This window comes from Argiope bruennichi, chromosome 1 (genome assembly GCF_947563725.1).
Source record: "Argiope bruennichi chromosome 1, qqArgBrue1.1, whole genome shotgun sequence".
NCBI classification, from domain to species: domain Eukaryota; kingdom Metazoa; phylum Arthropoda; class Arachnida; order Araneae; family Araneidae; genus Argiope; species Argiope bruennichi.
Window position 1 is genome coordinate 72,930,290 of NC_079151.1, and position 27,269 is coordinate 72,957,558.

A 27,269-nucleotide genomic window follows, 5' to 3' on the forward strand; every position below is an offset into this window, starting at 1 on the left:
GTATTAATAATAAAAGTGTGCATCTGCTAGAATTCTAAAGGGCAAAACATAGCCTCGAATTTATCAAATTTGGCACAGATATAATTGAGAGAGTGGGAATGTTCACTTTGGTGTAATTTTAATAATAAATTTTGTTGAATTCTATTTTGAGATAACTTTTGAAAAAACTTTACTACAGAAAAGTAATTTTCACCCTATTTTTTAAAAATTTATCCTTTCAATGACACCAATTTAATTGTTCAATTCCCCCCCCTTTTAATGCTAACTAATGTTTAAAAACGTTTTTATGTATAATTTGCAACAATGTTTTCCTTTTTTTGAAAAGAAGTTTTAACCATTTTCATTGCTTTATCAAATATTTAATTATACGTTTCTCTTTTATTGTTGAAAGCTAAAAATATAAAATTTCTGCTTTTTGATATTTTTAGTAATACAATAATGAATTTAATCTTTTTAAATTTTTTTTTATTTTGTCAAACTTTTTGTGAACCTAGTAAAAAAAAAACTTTAAGACATTAAGTAATTTAGGAAATGCAACTTGATAAATTATTATTGCTGTTTGTTAATTCGTTTTGCATGCCATGAATATAAAATACACTCATCACTTTAATGTTGAAATTAACAATATATTTTTCTAGAAGCATATAAAAGGGAAATTGGTACTGACTAAGTGCAATGTTAGATGATGAGATATTAGCTATATTTATGCATACAAAGAATAGTTAGAAGCAAGGGTACAAAAATAATTCATCTAAAATATCTAAAACAATTTGAAATTTAAAAATACTTTATTAAAAGAAGCATCAGTACTATATTATGCTAAAGAGACTTAACTGTAACTAAATACAATTAATATTGACAGCGAATAAGCTGATCAGCAAACAATGAATAAATTTCATTTATTAAAAACTTGTCATTACAGTTTGAATCATTTTGTTCATATATTGAGAAGTCACATCTCAGAAAGATAGAATTAGAAAATTACAGATCAATAAAATTTTTGTTTAGCACATGAATTAAAATTGTTAATACCAGTCATAAGGTCAATCAAGATAATAATCAAATTCTGTCAAATTAACCTTTTCATCTATAACAATTCTTAAATATCTGCTAATCACAAAAAGAGAAGACTATAGAGAAATGAAGATTAAAACAAAAAAATTTTAAGGTTTTATTCCTTTCAAAATATAACACATAATGAAAAATTCCTCAATATTTCTTTTTATTGTAAAGCAACTTAAATATTCTGTGAATTAGGAATTTTCTTTTCTTAATTACAGAATATAGATAGGTCAGCTAATTGAAAACAAAACATAACTTATATATCATTGATTTATTTTTAGATATGTGCCCTCTCTCTTTATCTCAAGAAAAGCTTTATAATTTGATTTGCAAATCTATAATTAATTTAAGAGGCCAAGTAGTGTAGCATGAAAATATGTCATTGGTAAACACAGTATTCTTCTTCTCTGATTCTTTAAAAAATGTTACTATCACAAGAGAAAGCAAATTAAAATCAAGTAATACAATCTAGAAAGTCAAAAACTCCAAAATATTCAATTTCATTTGGAGAGATTTCATTCTATTTAACCTTTTTGAGCCTAACAGGACAAACAAACCTTACATTTTTGTTCAAAATCCCTCTTGAAAGGGTTAAGTTAGAAAACCTCAGTAATCAGTTTTATTGGGCAAACTACTTTTGTTTTCAAAATGACATTGGAAATTCATAGTAATAAAGCATGTATAACAAGCAACAAAAGATATGTAATTTAAATTAATAAAAATATTCCTGAAAAGAATGTAGCATTCATATTTATGTAAAAATGTATAATCACATTTTAGAGCACACATTTTCCAATCACAATTTATTATTTTGCAATGCTTTAAAAAAAATATATATATATTGTATTTAAGACATTCAATCAAATACCTAAAACCATTTCAAATATTTCTCACATTATATTAGATGGTACAGAATAAAATGGAGCTTTAATCTAGTTAAGAAAGATATATATATCAGAAGAAGAAGATAAGAACATATAACACATTATTAAGAAACATATATATCAGACTGAAGTCAATCAGAACATCTCGAGGATTAAATCTATTCCATAGAAAAATACTTTAATTTTTTAATCAATATTTTTTGCTATTTGCCTCTTTAAAGACTGATTAAGTCAAGTTTATGTACCACTTACTTCTGAAATTTCTTTAGAAAATGAGAATTAGAATAACAAGAGAGTAAAAAATTGTCAAATAACCTTAATCATTTAAAGTCCGTATAAATTTTAAAGCAGTTAATTTTAAGATGCCAAAACATCTTAACTACAAATGCTGTGAACTCATCCGAAAAACTGAGAATCTAATTAGAAGAATGCAAGAAATTATGCATAGTAAAATAACTTCATTTGAGAATTGCATTTAAGATTTAAAGTGAAAATATTTACATTAATAGTAAGTCTATTTTATTAGTAATAATCTATAAAGTGAACTTGTATGGGAAGGTCGGAAAAGAAGGGTGAAGTAGACACATAAGCAAGTATTAAAAGGTTTACAGAAATAATTTTCCATTTGGAGTTGAAATCATAATATCCACTAAAAAAAAAATTCCTTAACCAAATAGTAATTAAAAAGATTCTCAAAATAATAGGCAAAGACTCATTTTAATTAATCAGAAATAATTTTTGTGCATTTTTTTTTGTTAATGAAAAATAGTCATGTAATTACAATAAAATATCTCAAATTTTACAACTGCTGAATTCAAATAATATTTTTTTAGTTTAGATAGTCATAATTTGATGAAGGATAATTTGCTAAATATAGCTAAAATGTCATAAATAGACCAAACAAATTACAACTTTATATATTACAATGATTGAGTTTTAATTAAAAAACAAAACAATTCAGCTATTCCCATCTTGAAAGTAAAATCATACAACATATATTCATATCATCTACCCCTCCCCATGTTAGTCACACATATAGCAATGGCAGTTCAGATAATAGCATTAAAAATCACTTAACTCAAATGAAATTTTCTTTGGATACTTTTATTTCTCCAAATCTATACATTTAATTAAGAATAACAAAGTGACAATATTATTAGTATATCTGAGAAAAGGACTGCAGAAACTGAAAAACACAAGACACTTTGTCTTTAATATAGATGAAAAAAATCCTTATTGTTTTTTTTTTTAATTCATACTGGGAGGATTTACATTTTAGCATGTTAGCTACAAATAAATAACAGAAATAGAGAGAAGTAAACAACAAAAAATTATTACTTAATATTGTTTCCATTTTAAAATTCTAGTAAAATAAAAATGCAAACATTTGTGAAATTTTGCTTGTGGAATTGAAAATTCAGAAAACTGAGATCTTAGAATAATACTTTTTTAAAATATTAATTTAGAACAATTAAATAAAATCTAAATATTCACACACATTTATCAGATGAAAAACCATCTAAAATTTCATATATAAAGAAGTGACAATGCTTAAGATAAATTATTGCATTAGTTTACTATTTATTTTTATAGTAATAAAGACCCGTATTTCTATTTATGTTGTAAATTTCAAAAATTTAAATAGGTAATAACAGATTAAAAATTATCATTATATTTTTGTGAAATAATATAAATTACCAATATTTTTGCATTCAGTAATAGTATTTTATTCACTTTAAAAATATTATCACAATTTTTTGAAAACACACACACACAGAGATAAAAAACTGGCATCATACAATGCAAATTAACGTACTCCTACTTTCAAAGTAAAGCTAAACAAGTTCAGTGTTCAAAGAATATTTTTTAAATGATCCAGAATCACAACTGCTTATTTCTATGATAATTTAGCAGTTCGAGTTCAAAGGACCACCAACATCAATTATATCACATAGAGACACAACCATTTCATGGCTTTCTCAAATTATGATTAACCTTACATCATCTGTCTCTTGACTCAACTTTGCAAACCTGTTGAGTGGGTGGCAGAAAGGTTAAGTACCTTGAACTAATCCTAAATAGTAAGCTAATATTAAGTCAACATAACCAATTATGGAAAAAAAAAATCTAGACTAAAACTAATATGTTGCTTTCTATAATAGACTTCATTCAAACCTTTCCAAATCTAAAAAAACATTAATCTTCAAATAAATAAAAAAAATCCATATAAATAATGATGTAGCCTCAATTTGGAAACTTGCAGTTCTAATAAAGAAAATTCAAGGGATCTCAAATAGAGATTTTAAATTTGTTTCGAGCATCAAAAAATCTGTCATCCACTCAAGTCTTGGGAATGAAGACCATATTAACAAATCTTTTTATTAGAACCATAAGCATTTCAAAAGTCTAATAGATAATCTATATTTCTTCATTTTCAAGTCTGGAAAACATAAACATTCATATTTCCTAATAAAATAATTTGTCTGCTTCCAGTCATCTTAAATTTTAAGATAAAACAAATCTAACTAATTTTGTCAATTCGTCAATGAGATCTTTTTTCCTAGTTTAGACTAAAATCCTAGTGATGACTGAATAATTGCTATGGTGCCATCACTCAAAATGATCTCAATTTTCACTGAAAAACAATCTCAATTTAATAACGCTGGAACTCTACTTCATAGAAATTTTCTTAGAAATATTTATTGAACCATCTAAAATTCACACAAAGATTACCTTCAACATTGTCCTCTGTATTATGAAATTTTTCAAGATTTTTATAATTGAATATTTTCTTTCATTTGATCAAATCAAATTAAGCTGTATTTTGCAAATTTCATAGAATTTTTTATGAACTTTTTAAAAGATAAACACCATATGATGTCACATAAATGCATATAGCACTGTAGACAAGTTTTAGAGTAAGAAAAATAGATTTTTAATCGATAATTTAAAAAAAATCAATGCTTTTATATTTTAAGCTAATATATGATTTAATTCACACCATCTTATTGGCTTAAAACTGTATATAGTTTCATATGTTTTGAACTCACATGAAATTAACTAGAACCTGACCCATTCCCTTTATTTTTCAAAATAAAGCAATGATAATACAATTAAATGTGAATATAAAAAAAAGGAGCATTAAATATATATAAAGAAATTAAAGAATAAGTTTTGAATGAATCAAAATTGACAAAATACCTGTGTACTTTATGAATTTAAATATGCAATAAAAAAACTAAAATGTAATATTAATACAAATATTATTTATCAGGTCATAAGGAGTAATGTTTTATATAAAAGGGGATTGCAATTTTGATATATCACAAGTTTCATAATAAACTATCATATTTGCATATACAAGTCAGTCTTCTGCATCCTCATAATTTTGTTTAATGATAGAAAAGAATATTTTAAAACCTGTCCAAACCATAACAAAATGCTACACAGTTCAAACTATTTGTCTGGCAATTCCAATTTACTACTTTACTGAGATAAATATATATAAATATTACTTCTGGATCTAAATACTCAAATTGAAAATGTATACATATTATATAAGAAAATTCTATAACTCAATATATACAACATAACATATAATCTATGTACACATATAACAAAAAATATATACACGTAAAATAAACATAATATGAAAAGTTAACAGAGAAAGAAAATGCTTCGAGCAGGCATTTTCCAATTCTTTTAACGTTATTCATCTCCAAAATATTACTTGCTTCTGTAAGAAAGAGACAGCATAAACTCATGGATATAATTTACATAAAACAAGGGATTTAAGTGATAGGAAATAAATTATTTACCCTCCAAGTTGTCCACCACAAGATGTAAGATATTTGTTATAATCTATTCTCAATAAAAGTTGTGCTAAATGCGGACTGACTTGATGACTTCGAACACCAGATAGAATTCGAAACAATAAAGATGTTTGACGTTGGAAGTTCTAAGAAAAAATATGTATATATATACAATCAGAAAAAAAAAATTTCAAACATTTTTTTTTTTACTATCTTTAAAATATCAGAATTCAAAATATTCTTCATTTTACAAGACATTTCTTATAAAAGATAAATTTTAAATGCCACAATGTTAAATAAAAATTGAAATTACTTTTTCAAGCACTGATAATAAAAAGTAAACAAAAAAAGTTATATAAGATCTCAGAATGAATGTTCCAATAACTAAAGGCCCGCATATTATTAATATAAATTATTTTGTTAATTGAGAAAAATCTGTTTTAGAAAAACACTAATAACAATACATATATAATAATAGTGAGACATGCTTCTAATATCTCATTGCATAACAAATTAAATTCACATTTTGGAATTTCACATACTTCTAACAATCATTGTATTTTAATATTTTTACTGAAATATAATTTTATTCATTTTTTTTTAATAGGCTAGCAGACATTTTATTTAATTGCTCATGAATATACAGAAAGTCAATTACAACAACAAAGAAATAAAAATGCTCATAAACAATAACAAAATTTGCAAATACAAAAATTTTAATTACTATCTACACATACCGATTTAATGTTATCAAACATATTAATATCTTTTGGATTCATAGTAATGGTGACTCTATTCACAAGACTACAAAATGACGAGCACAATTCCAAAATTTCTTCCAATGAATGGTGTACCTACAAGAAATACATTTTAGGATGAATATGAATTTAAATATTTTAGGATAAAGGAGAAAATTTTGTTATTAACATTTTTATTTGACAAAGAATTGCTTTTATGTAAAAATAAAATATGTAGTACAAAGCATTAAAATACAGTAAACTGTCACACAATGCAATAAAAAAGTGCATTGGGTGAATATGCAATCATGCAGTATAAGTTAATTCTTTATACCAGATTCCAATACAAATCGAATTCTTCAACTGCACAATTTTTTATACATATATTCACTGTATGAAATCGTTCTTTATTGTGTTATTTGTAAGTATACCTTAATGTATGATTTTAATTATTATTAAGAAAAAATGTTTTTGCTCAATCTGATGATAAATATAAGGTAAAATGTAACAAAGATAAACAGAAAATTAAATTTATAAAAAGTAAGGACTGTAAAATTAAGATTAAATGAAATGAAATAAAAGGAAAAGCACTTACAGTCCACAGTTCAAGAAAACATTGTGAAATGACTGAGGTTAAGAAACGATTATGGTACTGCTGAATTTCTTCAAAATCTTTGACAGTTTCTAATTTGTCCATTAAACTGCTGAAGCAAGATTCTAAAACGTCAACCTATTAAATAAGGCAAAAATATTGATGTAATCTATTATATTTTAATTAAAAGTATACTACAATATGTTTTGAATGATTTAAAAAAATAATTATACACTTTTTGCTAGCAAAATTGATGTTTACAGACCAATATATAAAGGATATAAAAATGAAGTGTATTCAAATAGCAATACCCAATTAATAGAGCAATTATTATAATAATGAATAAGTCATGAATGTTGTTAGTTTCAGTAGCTTTAATGCAACTGATTAATACACACATTTTAAAACTCCTGAACTTTAATGACCAATTATTGTAAATAAAGTTTAATTAGCTAAAAATTGAAAAATAAATTACAATCAAAATGAATAAAAATGTTTTTTAAATTTCTGCTTAATACAATTTTATTTGACTAGCAGTATGTCCGGCAAAGAAAATTTATACTATTTTATTAACAAGACCGACAAAAAATTTCTCTTCATTATAAAACAATCTACAAACTTCTCAGAGATGGCAGAAAGTGATAGTAAATATGTTCTGTGAGAATTAGAAATGCATTTGTTTCTGCTAAATCAAATAGATGGATGTTTGTGATTTCATTTAAAAAACATTCTGACTTCATTTCACTACCTATATTATCTTTATAATAAAATAACAGAAATTCCTGTTAGTTTGAATTTTTTTTTTTCAAGTTTGGGTTAAAATATTGAATGAAACAAATTATCAAACTTATAAAATTTTAAAATAGTAAATAAATAAGTTTGTATAAAAGAAATTCAGCACAAAAATATTTTCAATGAAAATAAAAATAATAAAGACCAAATATTCTAGACTGCCCAGCTTTGGTATTCGTTGGTTTGACAAAACTATGGAGGAGAAAAAAATCTCAGTTAATCTCTTATGTTTAATTCAATCTCAATGATTTTTGCAACAAGATATTTTTCTTTAAATTTTCATATTATTAAGATTTAGAAAACCTTTCATTCCATATTTTGAGTTCATATCATTCACACGTTCTTTTCATTATCTCTGTGTGTGTGTTTAATTTTTTTTTTTTTTCATCTTTAGAGGCAAATTTAGAGGCAATCTGGAAAGGAAAATGATTAAACTATAATTAAATCAGAAACTTGTTTTCTGAATAGAATTATATTCATAAAAAAATAGTATTTAGAATAATTCAGCATTAAAGTCTTGCATTACCAAAAATTTCTGTATAATTTATGTAATATTTTAGATGGCCTTTCCCTGTAAAATGAAATTAAAAAAAAAAAGTCCTAGTAAACTAAGATATGAAATAAAATCTTCAAATTAAATAAGCAACAATAATTTAAAAAAAAAAATCCAATCTGAAACAGGAAAAAAAAAAAAAAATTAGTAATAGAAAAATTATAAGAAAAGGTTTACCATAAAAAAAAGTTGAAAAATTCTATTAATAGCAAACTTTAAAAAAAATTGAATCAGTATGCAAAAATAATCATATTTTAATATCTTAATTATCAACATTCATAAAAAAAAACCCAGAAATAAAATAGTTACAACAACATGAATATAATTTCATTTTTGTTATTACAAGTAAAAGTCTTGTTACAATATATACTTAATTTTTTTTTTTAATTATCGAAGGAAACATTGCACAACAACTAATTAAGCATCACTGAAAAGATAATTCTGTCTGAATTTTAAGATGCTTAAAAAATTATTTTTGTGCTATATATTTTGGAGATTATTGCAATAAACAGCATTTTTTATTATATTAATAAAAATGTTTGCAATGCAAATTTTCACCTTTCAAAGCATGTTTATCCAGGTAACTGCAAGTCAAAGAATCTGACCTTAGAGTCTCTCCCCCACCCTTCCAAACATTAACTTTTATTATTAGCATAGGTAATATCCATGAAAAAATCCAGACAAAAGAAAATTTAACTTGTTTCAAAGGCACTCTTTGAAAAAAAAAATCAACAATTTCTCATCAAAAATATAAAAAAAATACTACTATTGCAAAATGGGAGATAAAGTTTCAAAAAAGGGTTTCTTTTTCATTCATATAATTTCAAATGAAAATATTTAGTGACTTTTGATCATGCTTTTCCATGAAAAAATTATTATTTTGTATTAATACATTATAATTATCATAATTAAAATACAAAATTATAGCTTTTTATTGATGCCTCTGTTTATTTTAAAAATCTCAATATAGCATATTTATTTCATGATGCAACTTCTTTAAATAATTATATTTTTTGAATTATCATTCATTTTATAAACCACAATTTCCTATAAATTAAATATAATGTCACAAAAATGATCAATATAAAACAAAACTGGCACATAAAAGAACTATCACTATACTGATTGAAATGAAGAATGTCCATAATACATTATTTCATACTTGAAAAGTTTATACAAATCTTTTCAGAGTGTAGCACATAAATATACTTACTAAAATGTAATACTGGAAATTATCAATCAAGAAGGACATGTGTGAACGCAACTGCCAAAATGGCATCAAACGTGACTCTGCACCTGCTCCTTTAATTTGCATCTGAAGAGCCCAGCACTTGTGCAAATCTATTTGAACTCGTCGCACAGATAACAGGAACCGAAAAATCATATTATACCTAATTCACAGAGATAAGTTGCAGAATATAAATACAAATATAGAATTTACACAAATGAATTTTTATTCAATAAATATCAAGTATATTATTCATTTTTAATTATCATTTAATCATATTGGTCACTCTATGAAATTTCTTATTAATTGGATTAAATTAATGTACAATTAAATTTTACAGCTATGCTATCTTTCTTTCAAATAAAATAGTTAATTATTATACAAAATTTCTTGTAATCTTTGAATATTCACTGTATGAATACAGGAATTACTACATGCTTCCCAGTCCGTTCTAAATTTCAATAATTTATTTGAAACAATAGCAACTCATTGATATTAAATACAGATTTATGGAGGTTTATTATTGTCAAGCAATTATATTTAAACATATAATTTAACAAATAAATGTTCTTATTCTTCAGTTAAAGTATTTCAAAACATTGGAGATAAAAACTTGTGAAATATTAGTGAAAAAAGAATGAAACCATCCTCATTCAAGAACAAGTTAAAAAGATTATAATAATGATTAGAATGAAAATATTTCATTCAAATCATTACCAGACGTATATGTAATTAATTAAAAAAATGAAACTATAGCTATTACACACAAACTAGCTGTACAACACAAAATCACAGATAACCTTTATATTAATGACAGTTTGGAAACAAATATAAAAAATTAACTTCAAATAGATAAATGATGATATATAGAAAACTTGTAGATAAAACTGCTTTTCCATTGCAATTATACTAGAAAATAGATGACTACTTAAATCCCAAATTTTTCTGCATACTCTCTAATAAAGGTATTATCAAACCTCACCCTGTATAAAAGTGTGGGTCTTGAGTAAGGCAGAAAATGCCTTATATGGTATTGATGACTAATAGTGATGAAATGTTGATATTTGCTGTGAATTTAGTATTTTTACTGTGTCTATTCTGTAATTTTCGGTGATCAATCCCTGGCACTTAGCAGTAAATATCTGAAACTGAATTTATGTTTTAAAGATTGAAATCAAAATTTGACAGAGGATTACGATTGTAGTCACAAAATCACATACCAATTTTCATATATTTAAGTTATTGCTTTTTTGAGCTATCACATTTACATACTTATGAAAGTACAGACCAACAGTACATAACATCAAGGGGTAGATTAACAGATGGTCAACCCCTATAAAGATTTGGTTTGAAATTTGACAGGTTTTTAAATTCTAAATTTTAAATATGTATATTAAATATTGTCTGTCTACTCCACTTCGTTTTTCAGTGACCATGTCAACTTATGTTGATAGCTGGTTAGACACTTCCTTTGAATGGATTTCGCTCAAAATTTGTTATTTTCAGTTGCTTAATAATTTCAGAGCAGAACACTTTTTGTGAATAAATAAAACAAGAATTATGTGTTGTATAATATACATTGACATTTATAATTCTAAAAAAAGAAACAGTCTAAATAATTGATGTTAAATCTTATTAAATAACTTACAATAGATTCTTTTTAATAGGTAGTTACAAAAGATAATAGCAAAGTCCAAATACTTAATAAAAATTTCACCAACAGAAACATAATAAAATCAAATGCATAAAAAACTAATTATTCTTTCAATAAAAAAATGTCATGGATATAATGGTATATGTTACAATAAAATAATTATAAGAGACACATGTTTATTAATATATAATAAATGCATACTTACTTGTCTATGACAGAAGGGGTAATCAATATATGAAGAGGGTGAGGAATATCATAATATAAACCAATAGATGACCATCCAGTTTCCAACTTTGCTTTTGACAAGTTATCTTTATTTACATTGCCAGGTTCTGTTTCAAAATTAGTTTAAAATACATTCTCAAAATTATACTTACTCAATTTCATGAACATTCAAATAAAAAAAACTATACAATAAATATTTAAGTGATAGCATAAATGATTTAAAAATAAATAGTTAAAAAAAGTCTAATGTATGTGAAATTTTTTCAAAAAAATAAGCATGCAATCACAGGTAGATGTAAAGTCTATAAGTAGCTCATTTAAATAATATGATTTAAAGCCTATGTAGTATTATAAAAAAAAATTACTTCGATGACAACTTTTCTCTTAAATTCATCTACTAACCACAACAACAAAAACGACTTTATATTTATTTTTTGAATAATTTTATTGATTAATATTGCTACGTATTTATTCAACACATCATATTTTATAGCAATTTTATAGTATATATAAAATTAGTTTCAATAATCTATATGCTAAGAAATTCGGATAAATAAAATATGGGGAAAAAACCATTAAAAAATTTTTAACATATAAAACAAAGTTTATAAATAAATGGAGAAAGAAATATTTGTATTAAAATTTCTGCCTATTAAAAAAATGCATAAATTTTCATGTTACTTGAAAAATTTAGATCTCAGAATGAGAATCAATCAAGATTAAAAATTAAAACTTTCAAATTACCAGCACATTTATTTTCTTATTTCCTTTACTATAATTTAAAAGAAAAAATAGCTTACTTATACTTTTTGCCTGAAGAGTGACATGAAATTTATCAGTAATAGCATCATCATCAAGGAAAGTTCTCCTTGCAACTATTTGAAATAATTTACTTGCATCTGAGAAAAATATAGTGATTATAAAGATTTTTTTATGCAATAAATTAAAAATGTAAGTAAAAATAAAAATATTACATATTTAAAAAAAATTATAGTAACTCAAAACATACCACTTTCAGCAGTAGTTGTCACAGGCATTCTAAGAAGATTATTAGCTTCATTGATAAAATTCAAAAATAACTCTCCTCGTCCAAGTAAATAAAAATCTTTCATTATTTTCAAGTGATTTACCACGTTTGCTTGTTTGACAATAACTTCCCATAGCCTCTATAAAACAAATAAAATTATACAATGAGAGAATTTTTTATACTTTTGCTAAATATTTAAAACAGATAACAAATATTTCAAAAACAACTTTTCATTGAACTGGAAACCAAAATTAATAGATTTTAAGCAAAAATTAAAACTTAGAATATTTTAAATAAAACAAAAAGCAAAATTTAAACAGAATATTTAAAGACATCTCATTTGCATAAATAAATTTCTATTAATAATACAGGAGAATGCGTGCATTATAAATGTCTATTGGACAGATCATTTAATCTTGAACTATCAAATTGTCATATATAGAGAGGATGTGAAAATGCATAATAGAACATTTCCTTGAAATTAGTCTTTATGAGAATTCTTCAGTTTTGTTATTCCACAACTTATTTTTCCATTTTTAAATGTTAAGAAAGAAAGATTTAACTTATTATTGTCAAAATTTACAAAAAGATTTAAAAAAAAAAAATACAATACTGCAAAAGACAGTGCATAATTTGAAACAAATTATCCAGACATTAAATTATTTTTAAAGACACTTGATGTCATGGAACTAAATTTCATTACGAAAGTTCACATTTACAAAAAACAAAACAGATGCATTATTATTAAAACGTCACAGTCTTAATGTCGGCCATAATCTAATACACAAAAATATTTTATTAAGGAAATTATACACATCAAATTATTTATGCAAAATTTTCTGGAAATTAAACACAATTTATTCTTAGAGAATGGAAATGTCAGCTGGTCACCAAACAGCTAGAAAATAATAATAATAAAAGAAATAATGAGAAATGTTGAAATCAATTAAAATTGCTCATTTCGGTTCTTTAAAACAAATTTTAAAGAACAATATGCTTTTATACAGTATGTTTAGTAAAAAATAATTTTAGCATTTGAATAGCCGAATTGCAATTTTAACACAATATTACAATATCCTGGAAATTTAAAAATATTTAAAGAAATGATAGAAACGATTTCTAGCCTTTTACCAACAGTTTGAATATTCTTTAAACTTTTGTTGGCTGTTTTTTTCTTATGCAAAATTTTGTATAGTTAATGAGCATAACAGCCAGTCACAATAATCTCTGTTTATATGGCTTAGTACTGTGGTAATAGGGTGACTGGCTATAACCTCTTCAGTCCTGAGGTACACATATGTGTATCTGCAATTTTTTTCATTTTTATTATCCGGTAAAGTTAAATTTTGACAAAATAATGCTATAACGGAATAACTTATTAATAATTATAATAATATATAACGAAATAATAATATAAATCTCCAACAAATATAGACAATTGAAATTATAACTCATCATGTTAAGAAATATGAAAATTTCTTCTGATAATATGATTAATAATTTTAACATATTTAATTCCATTTTTCTGAAATAAAAAAAATTACATGCATCAGTTTTAGTTTTAAATAATTCATTTGATTTTCAGAATTTATTTCTGTTTGAATAATAAACGGACACAGATGAACGATGAAATTCATTCATACAGTGCAATTTCTAATAAATGGTAAAATAAAGGGAAAAATATATATGTTAATGAAAAAAATATCTAATAATATACATTCAATAAATGGGGGAGGAGGGGAGGATTTGCTTTCTAGCATTAGTGAGATGTCTCATTGAAGATAAGAAAAATTTCACTGTAGTTACAATGAAATATAACAATTTATGAGTTCCAGCAGTTTAATTAACAGACATGAATATATATATATATATATATATATATATATATATATATATATATATATATATATATATATATATATATATATTGCATACCTTTCTAAAATTACGAGTTACTTTCTTAAGTTCATAATAATGAAATTCTAAAAGCACATGATCATAATTATCAAATCTGAAATACCTCATTTTCAGATTAATGGTTAATTTTACTTGTTAAAAACTTAACAAAGTTTCTTTATTAACTATTCTAACTATTATATTCTCTATTAAAAATACAGCTTTTATGATTTATGTCAAGGGATACAAAAACTTAAAGCAAACAAAATTTTTTACAGCAATGAATCATTTTATAAATCTATATAATATAAAAAAGAGAAAAAAGAATTCAAAGACAAAACAATATTTTAACATAATTTAAAAATCAGATTAAAAATTCAAAAATAAGCTTATTATATAAATTTTTGCTAAAAATATTTCCTTTTTATGCCAATGGCAGTAAATAAAGTAACAGTAGATATAAATTTTTATCAGATTTTTGTGTAACATACCAGACTTAGATCAAAATATAGTGTAAGCTTAAAATTTAAAAGTAAAATTTAGAGTTGATACACATTATGATATCATGGAAATACAAAAGAAAGGTTAATTGAGAGAGCATATTTCACAAGTTCAGAGTTAATATAATATTTTTATTTTCATATATATTAAATGAAAGAAAGTTATTCCATTATAACAGAATGATGTAAAATATAAAAATTATTTTGCATTATAGATTGTTATAATATTCACAACATAATTTTAAGAGATTTATAAACATTAAAGGTATTAAAAGTTATAATTTTTCTGAGGCATTTTAAGATAATTTTTATTTATAAGTTAAAAATTGGAAATTTAAAAGAATTGAAGTTCAATAAGTAAATAATAAATATTTTTCACCAAAAGCAAAATTAAACACATTAACATAATAATCACAAAAATAAACTGCAGCACTAAATAATAAAAAAAAAAAAATACTGCATATAATATTTGTTTTAAATAATATGAGTTAACTGCCTAAGTTGTCTTAACAGATAAACAATATAAAATGAAAATCTCTATTCACTACAAGAAGTTTCAATTGGGCAATATCGACTTTTCTGAACTCTGCTGCCTGAGTTTCATTTAATACATTGTTTTTATCTTTCTGATTATAAAGGGAGAGGGGATTCAACTGAACTTAATCCAGAAATTCCATCAGCTTTCTTAATAATTCTAAAAGGTTTTTACTTATTGATAAATTAAAAAGTTGTTTCTTCAAATTCGCATTATTTGAATTTGCAATAATATTCCAGTAACTTTACTTCATAATGAAAATAGATGCTACTTTTCATTTAATTGTTTAAAAAATTATTCATTTTACAAAATAGGTGATTTTTTATAACAAATGAAAGACATCCTTACAAATTTCTATACATATAACATACAAATTTGATAATCTTACTAGTCAATACATAATAGTAAGCAGTTTAAATTTTTAACTTGTTCATATGCACATGAAAATCAAGTTATCATTATTATAAAAATACTTACTTATTTTATTCTTAATAGAAAACATTAGGTCAAATCAGAGCAATGGACATGCAGGCTTAATTAAAGAGAATATTTGGATATTTTAAGGCAATGAAATGAATAAACTAAATGTATCATAAAATAGAAAATTCCAACTTCCACGAACAAAACACTTTACCCATCATCTTCTCCCCAAAAGAATGATTAATATGAGCTTGAAACATTGCATTTGTTTCAACTAAAAATTTTTTCATATACTGTTAGCCCCAAAAAATTTCAATCAAGTAAGCAAAACCTGATATATATTCGAATAATTATATACACAAATATGATTGAAAATTACACTTAGAATTCTTTTTATAAACTTTCTTTTGCCTTTATTATTTTGATAAGTGAAGATTTTTAAAAATAACCAATTCCTTACTTCAGCAGCACATCTTCTAATGTCATCAATAGTTGTTTCAAAACTAAGCAGAGAAAATAAAGGCTTGGAAGAAAGTCTTTCAAATTTTTTTGCAAATAGATGTTCCTTTTTCAAAAATAGTGAATCTACAAAGTATAAAAAGACAAAATTGACTCATTCTTTAATTATCAAAGTCAAAATAATTATAAAAATCTGGAAATTAAAATTCACTATTCCATGTCCTGAAATAATGCATATATCTTAAAATAATTTAATGGAATGGAGTTTCAATATGTCTATGGTGAAATTCTCATTAATTGAATTTTTTAAAATTAAATATTAGTTTTCAAACATATCACAAGTTGATTATTTTGATCCACTGTGTGGTACATACATAAATCCTAAGAGTCAACATTAGCCATAGGAAAGACCCTCCGGAAGGAGTTTCATCCATCATTGGTAAGGGGTAGCCGACCCCACACCATTTCTATAGCTACCTGAATGACGAGAGCTAACCACTATATTGGTAGCTTCTCATTCTTATAACTGAGATTTAAAAATATGACAAACAAGCAACTTTTCTTTAAACACATTCACTATATCCAGATATTATGTGCTAAGTTATTCCTAATATATGTAATTTGTGTCTGCTACAATAACAAATAATTACAAAAAAGATAATTAAAGGAACAAAAATTGCAAATAAAAGTAAATTTCAGGATTAATTTTATAGCTGTTTACTTTTTGTAATTATGTTCACATATGCACAGATAAATACTCATTTTATAGAAATGAATGAATTTGGTATAGAAATCATATACCATGAAGCTTCATCAAAATCTCAATCATGAATTTTTGACATTTGCAATATTTTCTCCTTTTATACAAGAAAGTAAAAATTGAATATTTCATAATCATTAACTAATATTTCTTTAGATGTGAAAATAAAGCAGAAATATTCATTACAGAAATTTCTTTTTTTGCTTCCGCTTGCAAAAGTTAAGCAAATTTAGAAAGGTAGTGTTGCTTAGTCAGTAATTCAATTTTAGAGTTTATCAAATTCTATCTTAAAATTTGAATTTTCAAAATTCAAAAATAAAACATCAATTATTTATGTGACTATTTTTAATGTAACCAGTAAGATTGATAAATTGTTTTGGATTTCATAAATGTTCTAAAATATTCTTAAAACAAAGTCAAAAGTTGAATTCTTATTTTATCATTCCACAAAGAGTACAGATTATAATTTGTAATGGAGTTAAAGATCAATCTTTTCTCATTTTATAATCTTTATAGGAAAAAAAGTGTCACAGCTGATAGGATAATTTAAGTGTTGAATTACAGTTTCAAATTCAGTGTTGATCTTTTTAGAGAATTAGCAATAAAAATTTGATTGCAGTACTGGAGTCATTCTATATAAATTTATAATTCATTTATGTGTTTTAGCACCACTTTTCAATAGGAAAAAAATATTACATGATTCGGAGTTTTCAGCAGTACCCAAAACAGCAACATATTCCCCAACAAAAAGGATTTTAGCAGCTAAACTGCTAGGAATATATGATGGCAAAAGTTCCGGCTTTACTTTATATGTAATCTATAAAAACAAAAGAATATATTAAAAGTTTTTTTCAGTTTTAATTATCTATACTATTTTTAAAGTATAGATTCTTATGTAACTGAAACTGAAAAATTTGCATTTACAATTTAAAATAAGGAACAATTTTGCATATAAGTACAATCCATGCAATATTTTATCGTAGATGATGAAGTAAATAACTTTCTGGGGCAAAAGCTCTCTGTTTTTATGAAAATTTTTCATTTTTTAGAATCAATTTTCTTTCAACAGAAAAACAAAAACAAGAGAGAAGAAAATAGTGTTAAGTAATTTTTAAAGTAGCAAAAGCTTTTCAAAATTAACTTGAATATAGAAGTTTTGATCAATTTTGTTTGGGAATCTAAACTACACCATGACTTTAGCTTGTAGGAAAAGATATATTAATTTGTTATTTTTCCTACAAAATAGTGAACAAAGTAAGCATTAATAAATCTTTACATGTAAAACAAAATATAACAAAATATTACAATTATGATTATTTTGATTAGTTTCACAGAATTTTTTAATATGAATTTCATTTTACATACAATATCAAGATATATGAGAAGGGAAGAAAAAAACTTAAGAAACTTACAGAAGTTGAATTTTTCTCACATGAGCTACTAGGTATAGAAAGAGGTGGATTAGGTTTGGGAGAATTTTCAGGTTGAATGAAGAATTCCTTATATGGATCTTCGATATAACCATTCATCATCCAGTAAAATACTTGTCGATACATAACTGAATGACAATGTTGCATAATTCTGAAATAAATAAAAGTGTATTTTCAAATTTATTTAAAATTTTTTGATTTAAAAATCTAACTATTACTCAATGCTTTTCATTTACGCTACTTTAATATAGATGAAGCATTAAAAGCAATCAAGTTGTTGCCTCAAATAAACCTACTTATAATATTAAATATATTTTGTATTATACTAAAATTACATATATTTATTTTCTAATAACAAAAAGGAAAAAAAAAAAATCACTAAAAATTCGTTTCCTTATTTTTAAAAGATTTACTATGACATATCAGTGCAATTTTAAAATCATTAACTTTATTACGAAAATTTGCACAAAAATATATATAAAAAAATACCCTGAAATCAGTTCACTTATCAGGTTAACAGCAAAATTAAGCAGGATACTAATGAAATATAAATTTTTAAAAAATTTAAAAGCTTTACTCATAGAAAATTTCTAACAATTTTCCAATGATATGTGAATTTATATTTAAAAATTAATACTTTTATTTTTTTAGTAATAAACAATTATGTCAAAATAACATACTTGTTCATCGCAACTTCAACAAGAACAACTCCAGAGCTTGAATTGTTAAATAGCAATTCTAATATTCTACAACCATGAATCTATAATGAAAATTAGAAAATAGATTCTAATCAAATGATTATTTTGATAAAATACATTAATAATTTAATATAAACTCAAATTTTAAAACCTACATTCATAATAAATGTTCTTCACTATTTCACTTAATATGTCATTGCTAATGATAAAAATGTTTTTAATAAGAAAGAATTTCATCATAACGTTGTAAATTGTTATTCTAAAGATGCTGAGGCACAAATAATATCTTGTTTTTAATAATCATTATTAAATCTTTTACACATATATAATTTTTAAATTAAAAAAACACAGCTATTCTTATATATATAACACATATAAAAACTATAACTGATTTAAAACACAAACATATTATAATAATTGAAATGCAACCATCACCAAAAATTGTTTACTAAAAATTGGTAAAATATATTTATTATTAGAGTTTTAATTATGGCTTGCCTATTAAAATATTTTAGAAAATATTTCTATTTGTTATGAAAATAAAAATCCAAAAATAAAGAGTAGAATGAACTTTTTGCTGTGCCAAATCAATACAAAAAAAAAAAAAAAAACTCATTTACCAAATTGTCTAATTGAATAACAATTCCTGATGATTCAAGACTTCTTACAATCAAAAGCTTTTACATTTTAAAACTCACATTTAATTTAATTGATACATTGCATATATATCATTTAATTAAGGAGTAATTTAATCAAGAATTAATATATATATGGATAACTAATTCAGAACTGAATATTTCTTAGAAGTTGTTCACAAAAATAAGTCATTCAGCATAATCAGCTTCATTCAGATTTCAAACTTCACGAAAAATTCCTATTTAAAAAACAACATGCGTGTTTTTAAAAAAACATTAACTTCCATTTTTTTTTAAAAAAGCACACTATTTAAATAAAAATTAAAGAGAATTGGAAACCTATGGTACATGGAATAATTGCAAATAATAATAGCAATTATATAGTAAATATTGCAAATTAAATAATAAATATGCAATATTACAGAAATTAAAAAAATATATATATTGGGTTAGAACACGAAATTTAAGTCATTAAAATTAAGGATTTTAAATTCATAATCTATAACTTTTTAAAGGATTATATAAACTTTTTTGATAAGCTTAGAACAAAACTAAAGCCATTATTATTTTTGAAAAAAAAATGACCCACAAAATTAGTAATTTATATTTAAACAATTGTAGTTTTGTCAAATTATAGGTGCATTTTACACGAAAATAATTAATAGAAATATAAGTGATTATTTGTTTTACAAAAATTATAAAGTTTATCCCATGATAATTTACCTTTAAAATAAAGAGAAAAAACTTTAAAAAGAAATTCTATATAAAATTGAAAAATACTAAATTACATTAGAAACTAAAAACCATTGAAATCAAGTATTGTTAATCCCTAACTTTATTAAAAGCCTTGAACAATAAAACAGGTTTTCCTCAATAAATAGAAGTACCATTATCTCTATAGATGACAAGTAAATATATCAATAAGATAAATTATGAAGACTAAGAATTTATATTTAATTGTAATATTAAAGTTTATTTAAAAAGATAATAATTATTAAAATTGTAGTGTAAATTCATCTATAAAAAAACAACATGCATCTATAAAAAACTTGCCTTTTCATTGTTGATTTTGCAAATGATATCAAATAAAACTTGAAACAGCAAGGTATACTGGAAAAAAAAAGCATGATACAATTATATATATTTTTACACAGCAAATAACAGGTTTTTAGCTAAGTTTCCCTGTTCATTTTTTGGTTTAAAAAATTTATGAGCTTGCAGAATAATAAAAAACATTATGACAGAAAAGTCATACAAATACCTTTTCTAACTTCAAAAAATGAGTAAGAGGTAGAAACGCATCTTTAAGAATCTCTTGTTCAATTTGAACTAATTCTTGCTGATATTCTCCAAGTACTACTTCTAAGCCAGAACAAAATGCTTGCAAATATAAACCAGATATTCCATCTGAAATATTTTTAAAAAAAAAAATGATATTAACACAATAGATATAAAAAAATCATTTCACATAGCAATAAATATTTAAAAAGATTATTTAATAGCATAAAATAAATGGCATGTGACCTTAATACAAAATATAAAGGAATTAAATTTTTTTGCTAATAATTTCACTTTTAATTTTTATTTTGAGGGTATTTAAGAGAAACAACTATAAAAAGTAGTAGTTAGCAATCTGTTAAAATTCATCGAACTCAGTAGTCTTCAAATTACTATTGACTTGCAGTATATTTAGAACTATACAATTTTCTGCTAAAACCCTATAACTTTCTTCAAAAGTATATGCATGTTAAACATTACTTTATATTATACAGATGTTGATAATAATGAAATTAAATAAAATGGATGCATTTAATTAAAAATCCATATAATATTTTATTTATTAACTTAATATAGCATAACTCATACTACTGATTCCACCATTCTGATGTCATCACATCTAATATCTGGGATATGCACGTAATTTTTTTTTTAAATCTAAAAATTGAAATCTAGCTTAATAGATGTTATCTGCAGATACATTAAACTTTTTTATTGAAATATATATATGTGGAAAACACTTTTCAAATAAATATATTACTCTAAAAGTAATCAAAATAGCAGTGGTTATGCTGTCAATCTTCTGTATAAAAGTGTTCTGCATAAATTTGAAACAAAACTTTCGAAGATGCTTTGGCTGATTTTAGATTTTAATATTATATTTGTTGACTCGCTGACAAGCCTCTGGGCTATTATAATACATAAATTGTTTTTCTTATCCATTCATATATAGCATGTTCAATCTTTTGACCTACTGTATCTTCAAACCTTCGGACTTATTACTAGCATGATTTTTCTTCTCTATTGATACAGTTTGTTCAGTAGGAAAAATGTTCACTCATAACTTTTTTTTTATTTGACAGAGATGCTTAACTTTATGTTTTTCAACATCGCTGTTCAACTCTAACTCATTTTCTAAAAAAAAAAATTTAAAAAAATGTTGACTTGCAAAGCATTGCACATCTTCTTTCTTGACATATATTGACTTAATGTTTAATTTATGACTTCATGCATTAATTCTTCTTCAATTTTTAATTTATCTAAAGTTAGCCCATGTAACGATAAATTAATTTCTTCAAAATAGAACATTTCTTTGCCAAATAAATCAAATTCTACAACCATGTTTGCAAAATAATTTTATAGCATATTCAAGACCTTTTTCATTAAAAAAAAATCATTTTTTAACTTGAAAAGTCAGTTCAATATTTCCCTTTCAATAATTCCAAGTATAAAAACAAGGTCTTAACTAGATAATTCATTGCATAATAAAGCAATTATACAGAATTCAGACTTGATTTATAAAATTTACTATTTTTACAATCTCTAGTAATATATTTTTAAATACATTCAATATGCATTTACCACAAGAACATTATGATTGCAGATAGTATATTTGAATGTGTATGTTTGATATATAGTGCAATTGCAAATATTTAAGATACTGCACCTTTATTAAAACTCAAATGCAACTTTGCTTCGATTGTGCAAATATGCACAGATAAATCCCAGCAAAGTGAAATAAGACTATCACATTGACTAAATTACCAACATCTGTAGAATCATCAAATTGCTAAGTGAATTGAACGAGTGAGGATATTAAGAAGACACTAATTTTTTTTTCATAAAACTGAACCATTGTCTCATTTCATTGCTAGCATGACACTATTATCAGAAGAAAAATAACCTATCAATTATTTTTAGATATTTCTCACAAAATTTAAAGACTATCATAATTTTCATGCAAGGTTTTATCAACTTTTCACAAATCTTTTGTGACTCACCTTCTTTAGCAGGAGGATGAATATTTCAAAAAGAACTAGAAAAGGTTTTTTATTAGAAAGTATGTATTAAGAAAAGGGTCCCCCCCCTCTTTATCTACTTTAATCTTATCTACATTTGAAATATTCAATATTTTTATTTCTAAAATCTGGATGGCGTGACTTTATATACTTTTGCAATTCAGAATGATTTAGGTCACAGTTCACAATTTTTTTACAAACCCTACACAATTTATTATTCATCAATGTAAAATTTAATGTCAAATAAATTATGCACTACTTTAACTTTTTTTCTTATTAGCAAACAAATACTCTCTTTTGGAAATTGGCACTGCAGTTAATCATTAAATGTTAGTTTTAATGTACAAATTCAGAAGCAACATCTGTTGCTGAGGCTGCCACTGCTAATGTTATTTCTTGTATGTTTTTCATCTTTCCAACTCTTAACCAAACACTCCTTCTAGAAGAAAATTTAACAAATAAAAGATGCTTAACACAGAGGCAAATTTTCTAGGTTGCAGCCGTGTTTGAAGAAAATTTCTTTCCTTACTTTTTCTTAAAAAAAAGATGAAGAAATGAAAAGAGCTAAATTAAGATAGAAATAAGATCTAACAGAAACACAAATTAAAAATGATAAATGAACAATATTATTAAATTAACAATATCTTTTCAGGTAAAAGCATAAAAGAATTACTAAGCCTCATGTTTTCTAAATGAAAAGCAGAATCCTTTGTATCCATTTTTAAAATCTAATGCTCTTAGTAAATTTTCCTTTTTTGAAAAAAAATCGGCATTTTTAATATTCATTCTCACTCACTGAACCCCTAAGAACATTTTGCAAAATCCTGCTTAAAAACTAATGATCTAGCACATTGAATTATTCACATAAATGCTTTGTATTTGATTGTAAAATTTTTGATAACTTTCATAATAAAGTTGTGCAATATAGAAAAAATTATATTACAGAAAAACAACTCTTACTTTCAGATGTGATAGTACGAAATTTATGTTTTTTCACAAATTCGCATAAAGATTTATATTTTGTACCCAATGAACATAATCTTTCTAGGATTTGTCTTTCTGCAGGATGTAAATTTGGAATACAAGATGAAATCTATATAGAGAAAAATTATAAAAACATGTCAAAATAAATTTTTCAATGCTATAATTACATAATTATAAAAAGATTAAAGTTTTTTTAAATGACGAATAAAAAAGACAAAGCTGCTAAAATAATTTTAAAAAAAGTCTAATAATCAATTCACAGAATCTCCAATTTTTCATGCATTATTCTTATGAATTTTTCAAATTGATACTTGTATATAACTACATCCCAGCAATTAATCCACACACACACACAAAAACTCTGCCGAAGGTCTCATATTTGCTGCAACTAAAGATTATACAAAAGAAAAAAAAAAAAAAAGATTGCTAAAGATGTTATATTAGTAGTAGCTAAAATTTGACTATGTTTACCAATGACATATGGTTAAACTAAAAATTTGCCAGTGGCATAATGCAATACTTTAATAATTAATACTTATTATTTACTGTCTGTTTCAACTAGAAAAAAAAATTTACTATATAAAAAGATTTTTTTTAAATAATCCAAATTTAGTTTCACAATGAAAATGAAACATTAAGCTAAAAATATCTCTTACTACCGATTCATGAAAACAAATTGAATGTATTGAAATAAACAAATAAATGGTTTTGAAATTTAGCATGATTATAAAAATATTTCAATAATTATAATAAATATTATGTGATATAAAATTTAATTACACTTATATAAAATTTAATTACTTAGATTATAATTCGTGGAAATTTTAATGAGAACACTTTCAGAATGATTTTCATAACCTTTATATCAAAAGTAGACAAACATGCAAATGCTTTCATTCATTAAAAAGTATTTTTTAAACTTAATTCCATAAAAAAACATTGAGATTTAAATTGCATTTAATGGAATCAATAAATTAAAACTTATACTTAATAATGTCCAATTGATTTTTATTTGTGAAATTAAAAGCATTTAATCATTATTACCATCAAGCCATATAAAATTATTATTCCGGTTTAACTGTCTTGATTTACTAAATACAATAAGATTATCCCACAAGCTCTGATAAACTGCTAATGAAAACTATAGAGAAATACATTCTTTATTAGGAAATAAAATTATGTCAATAAAGTTAGGTTACAAAATAAGCTTGAAGATTTGATACTTTTGGTCTGAAAATAAAATAATTGGTAGAAATGTACACAAATAATTGATCACTATTAATAAAGTAAAATATTCCAGATTTTTCTTGAGAAATCAACTATCAATAATTTAAATTAACTCTTTGTTCAAATAAAAGTGTAGTAAAATATGGATCATAGAAATAATTAAATATATGAAATTTTATTCCATTTTAAAATATAGGATGTTTTAAAACAATAGAAGATCAAATGTATATATTTTATGAAAAAAAGAATCAAATTAATCAATATAAAGGAGGTAGGAGCTAAACACTGGAATATATATAAATGATTTAAAAAAAAAAAAAATCTGTTTGATATTACTGATTTTGAACAATTATTTAAGGCAGTTTTTTTTAGTTCTTACTCATTTTTTGGAAAAATTCAAGCTAATGCTTTTAATTTTTTCCAAGTTGAGAGAAATACAACTGAGAAAGAAGAACTTTCAGAATAATTGTAATAAACATTTAAAAAAATAGATTATATTCAATTTCTGTTAGCTCTCATAATGAAACACTTTTGCTTCATCAACTCTAGAGCTTCTTAAATTCTTCCACTGCTATTTTCATATCCAACTGGAAAATGCTGAAAATTTCAAAATAAGTAAGAAAAATTAACATTTACTAATGAAAAATGAATGGGAGAAACAAACACAGCCATTTAGCAAAGTTTAGCAAAATAATTTTAGTCAAAAAATTTTCATTTCTTACTTTAATTTCAAATTTTAAATATAAAAAAAGATTGTAAGGAATTTTATAGTCCCAAAATAAAAGCAGATACCTATTCTATTAAAATCACAATCACTTATAATAAGAAAAATCCAAAAAATTATATGAATTTTGTTTATATATTTTATTAAATATCATTGATTAAAGTTATGTTAAATGTAACCAATTACAAATAATATGTTTTTACCTTTATCCCCTCAGGTGAATCGAAAAATATGCTTCCAGGTAGTCCATTTAGTGCTATTAGTAACTCTTGAAACATGGTGAACACATAAAAGAAGCAATTTTAATAGGTCTAAAAAAGAAAAAAATATCTAACAAATACCTTCATCCATGAGTTATTTGAAAATGATAAATACATATTCAAATATAAGAATATATTTTAGAGAAGATAAATCTCTGATTCAAAAGTTGTCATATCAGGCACTTCTGTTATAATCTAAAGTAAACATTACTATTACAAATATAAATTAAAGATAAAAATTACTGATCTATTGAAATTCGAAAATTTCTTTTTTATATCAATATAATGGTAATAAAATAAATAATAAAAAATTATGTTGAAAAAAAAGGTTTAATTGATGAAAAGTCAGGCTTTTGTGCAGGCATGCAAATGTGGAAGCATTTCACTTACTGTCACTGTTAAAGTTAACAAATGTATTCTATTTTGTACAAGGATAAAAAAAAATGGTTAGCATAAAATATTTTTAGGAAAGCAGCTTTCTTAAAATACAATTAATTCTAATATTTATTAATAAGAGTTTCAAGTTACTATGAACGATACAGCTCCTATTCATTTCTATCATGTAAAAAGAATGCATATCATTACAAAATAAAAAAATATATCTCAAATTAAAAAAATATGGTACAGCATACTTTTAAATTCAGCTAAATGCTTTCAAATTTTGTGGCTAATTTCGAAATATTAAAAAACCCGCCTTTTCATATTTCAATTTTGTTTACATTTTGACAATATTTGAAGAATAAGTATTAGTTTCTACTTCAATATCATAAATGATGTATTTCACACAGCTTAAATTTGACTTTTAGAATAATCTTTCAAATTTTCTTTTCAGATCTTTCAAAACCTTTTCAAGTATATTATTTAAAATCCTCTGTATAT

At 23.9% G+C, this 27,269-nt stretch overlaps 1 protein-coding gene across 1 annotated transcript; it reads right to left on the bottom strand.

Moving 5' to 3' along the window:
• Positions 1-1,113: 1,113 nt before the first annotated feature.
• LOC129977281 (gamma-tubulin complex component 4-like) lies at positions 1,114-27,144 on the bottom strand. The gene is made up of 17 exons (XM_056090549.1): positions 27,023-27,144; positions 26,334-26,441; positions 24,156-24,288; positions 21,161-21,306; positions 20,953-21,009; positions 19,247-19,326; positions 18,549-18,717; positions 17,833-17,953; positions 16,378-16,502; positions 12,549-12,705; positions 12,340-12,438; positions 11,520-11,646; positions 9,646-9,823; positions 7,091-7,225; positions 6,496-6,612; positions 5,765-5,904; positions 1,114-5,682 (listed from the first exon to the last, which is right to left on the bottom strand). The coding sequence occupies exons 2-17, from the start codon at positions 26,406-26,408 to the stop codon at positions 5,673-5,675; spliced, it is 1,869 nt and encodes a 622-aa protein (XP_055946524.1). The 5' UTR covers positions 26,409-26,441; positions 27,023-27,144; the 3' UTR covers positions 1,114-5,672.
• Positions 27,145-27,269: the final 125 nt, after the last annotated feature.

Coding starts and splice junctions, on each gene's coding strand:
- LOC129977281 (XM_056090549.1), bottom strand. CDS start 26,408: ATGTTTCAAGAGTTACTAATAGCACTAAATGGACTACCTGGAAGCATA. Junction 17,954..18,548: donor GTGAGAAAAATTCAACTTCT/GTAAGTTTCTTA, acceptor TTGTTTTTATAG/ATTACATATAAAGTAAAGCC. Junction 16,503..17,832: donor TGCTGAAAACTCCGAATCAT/GTAATATTTTTT, acceptor TATACTTTGTAG/ATTCACTATTTTTGAAAAAG.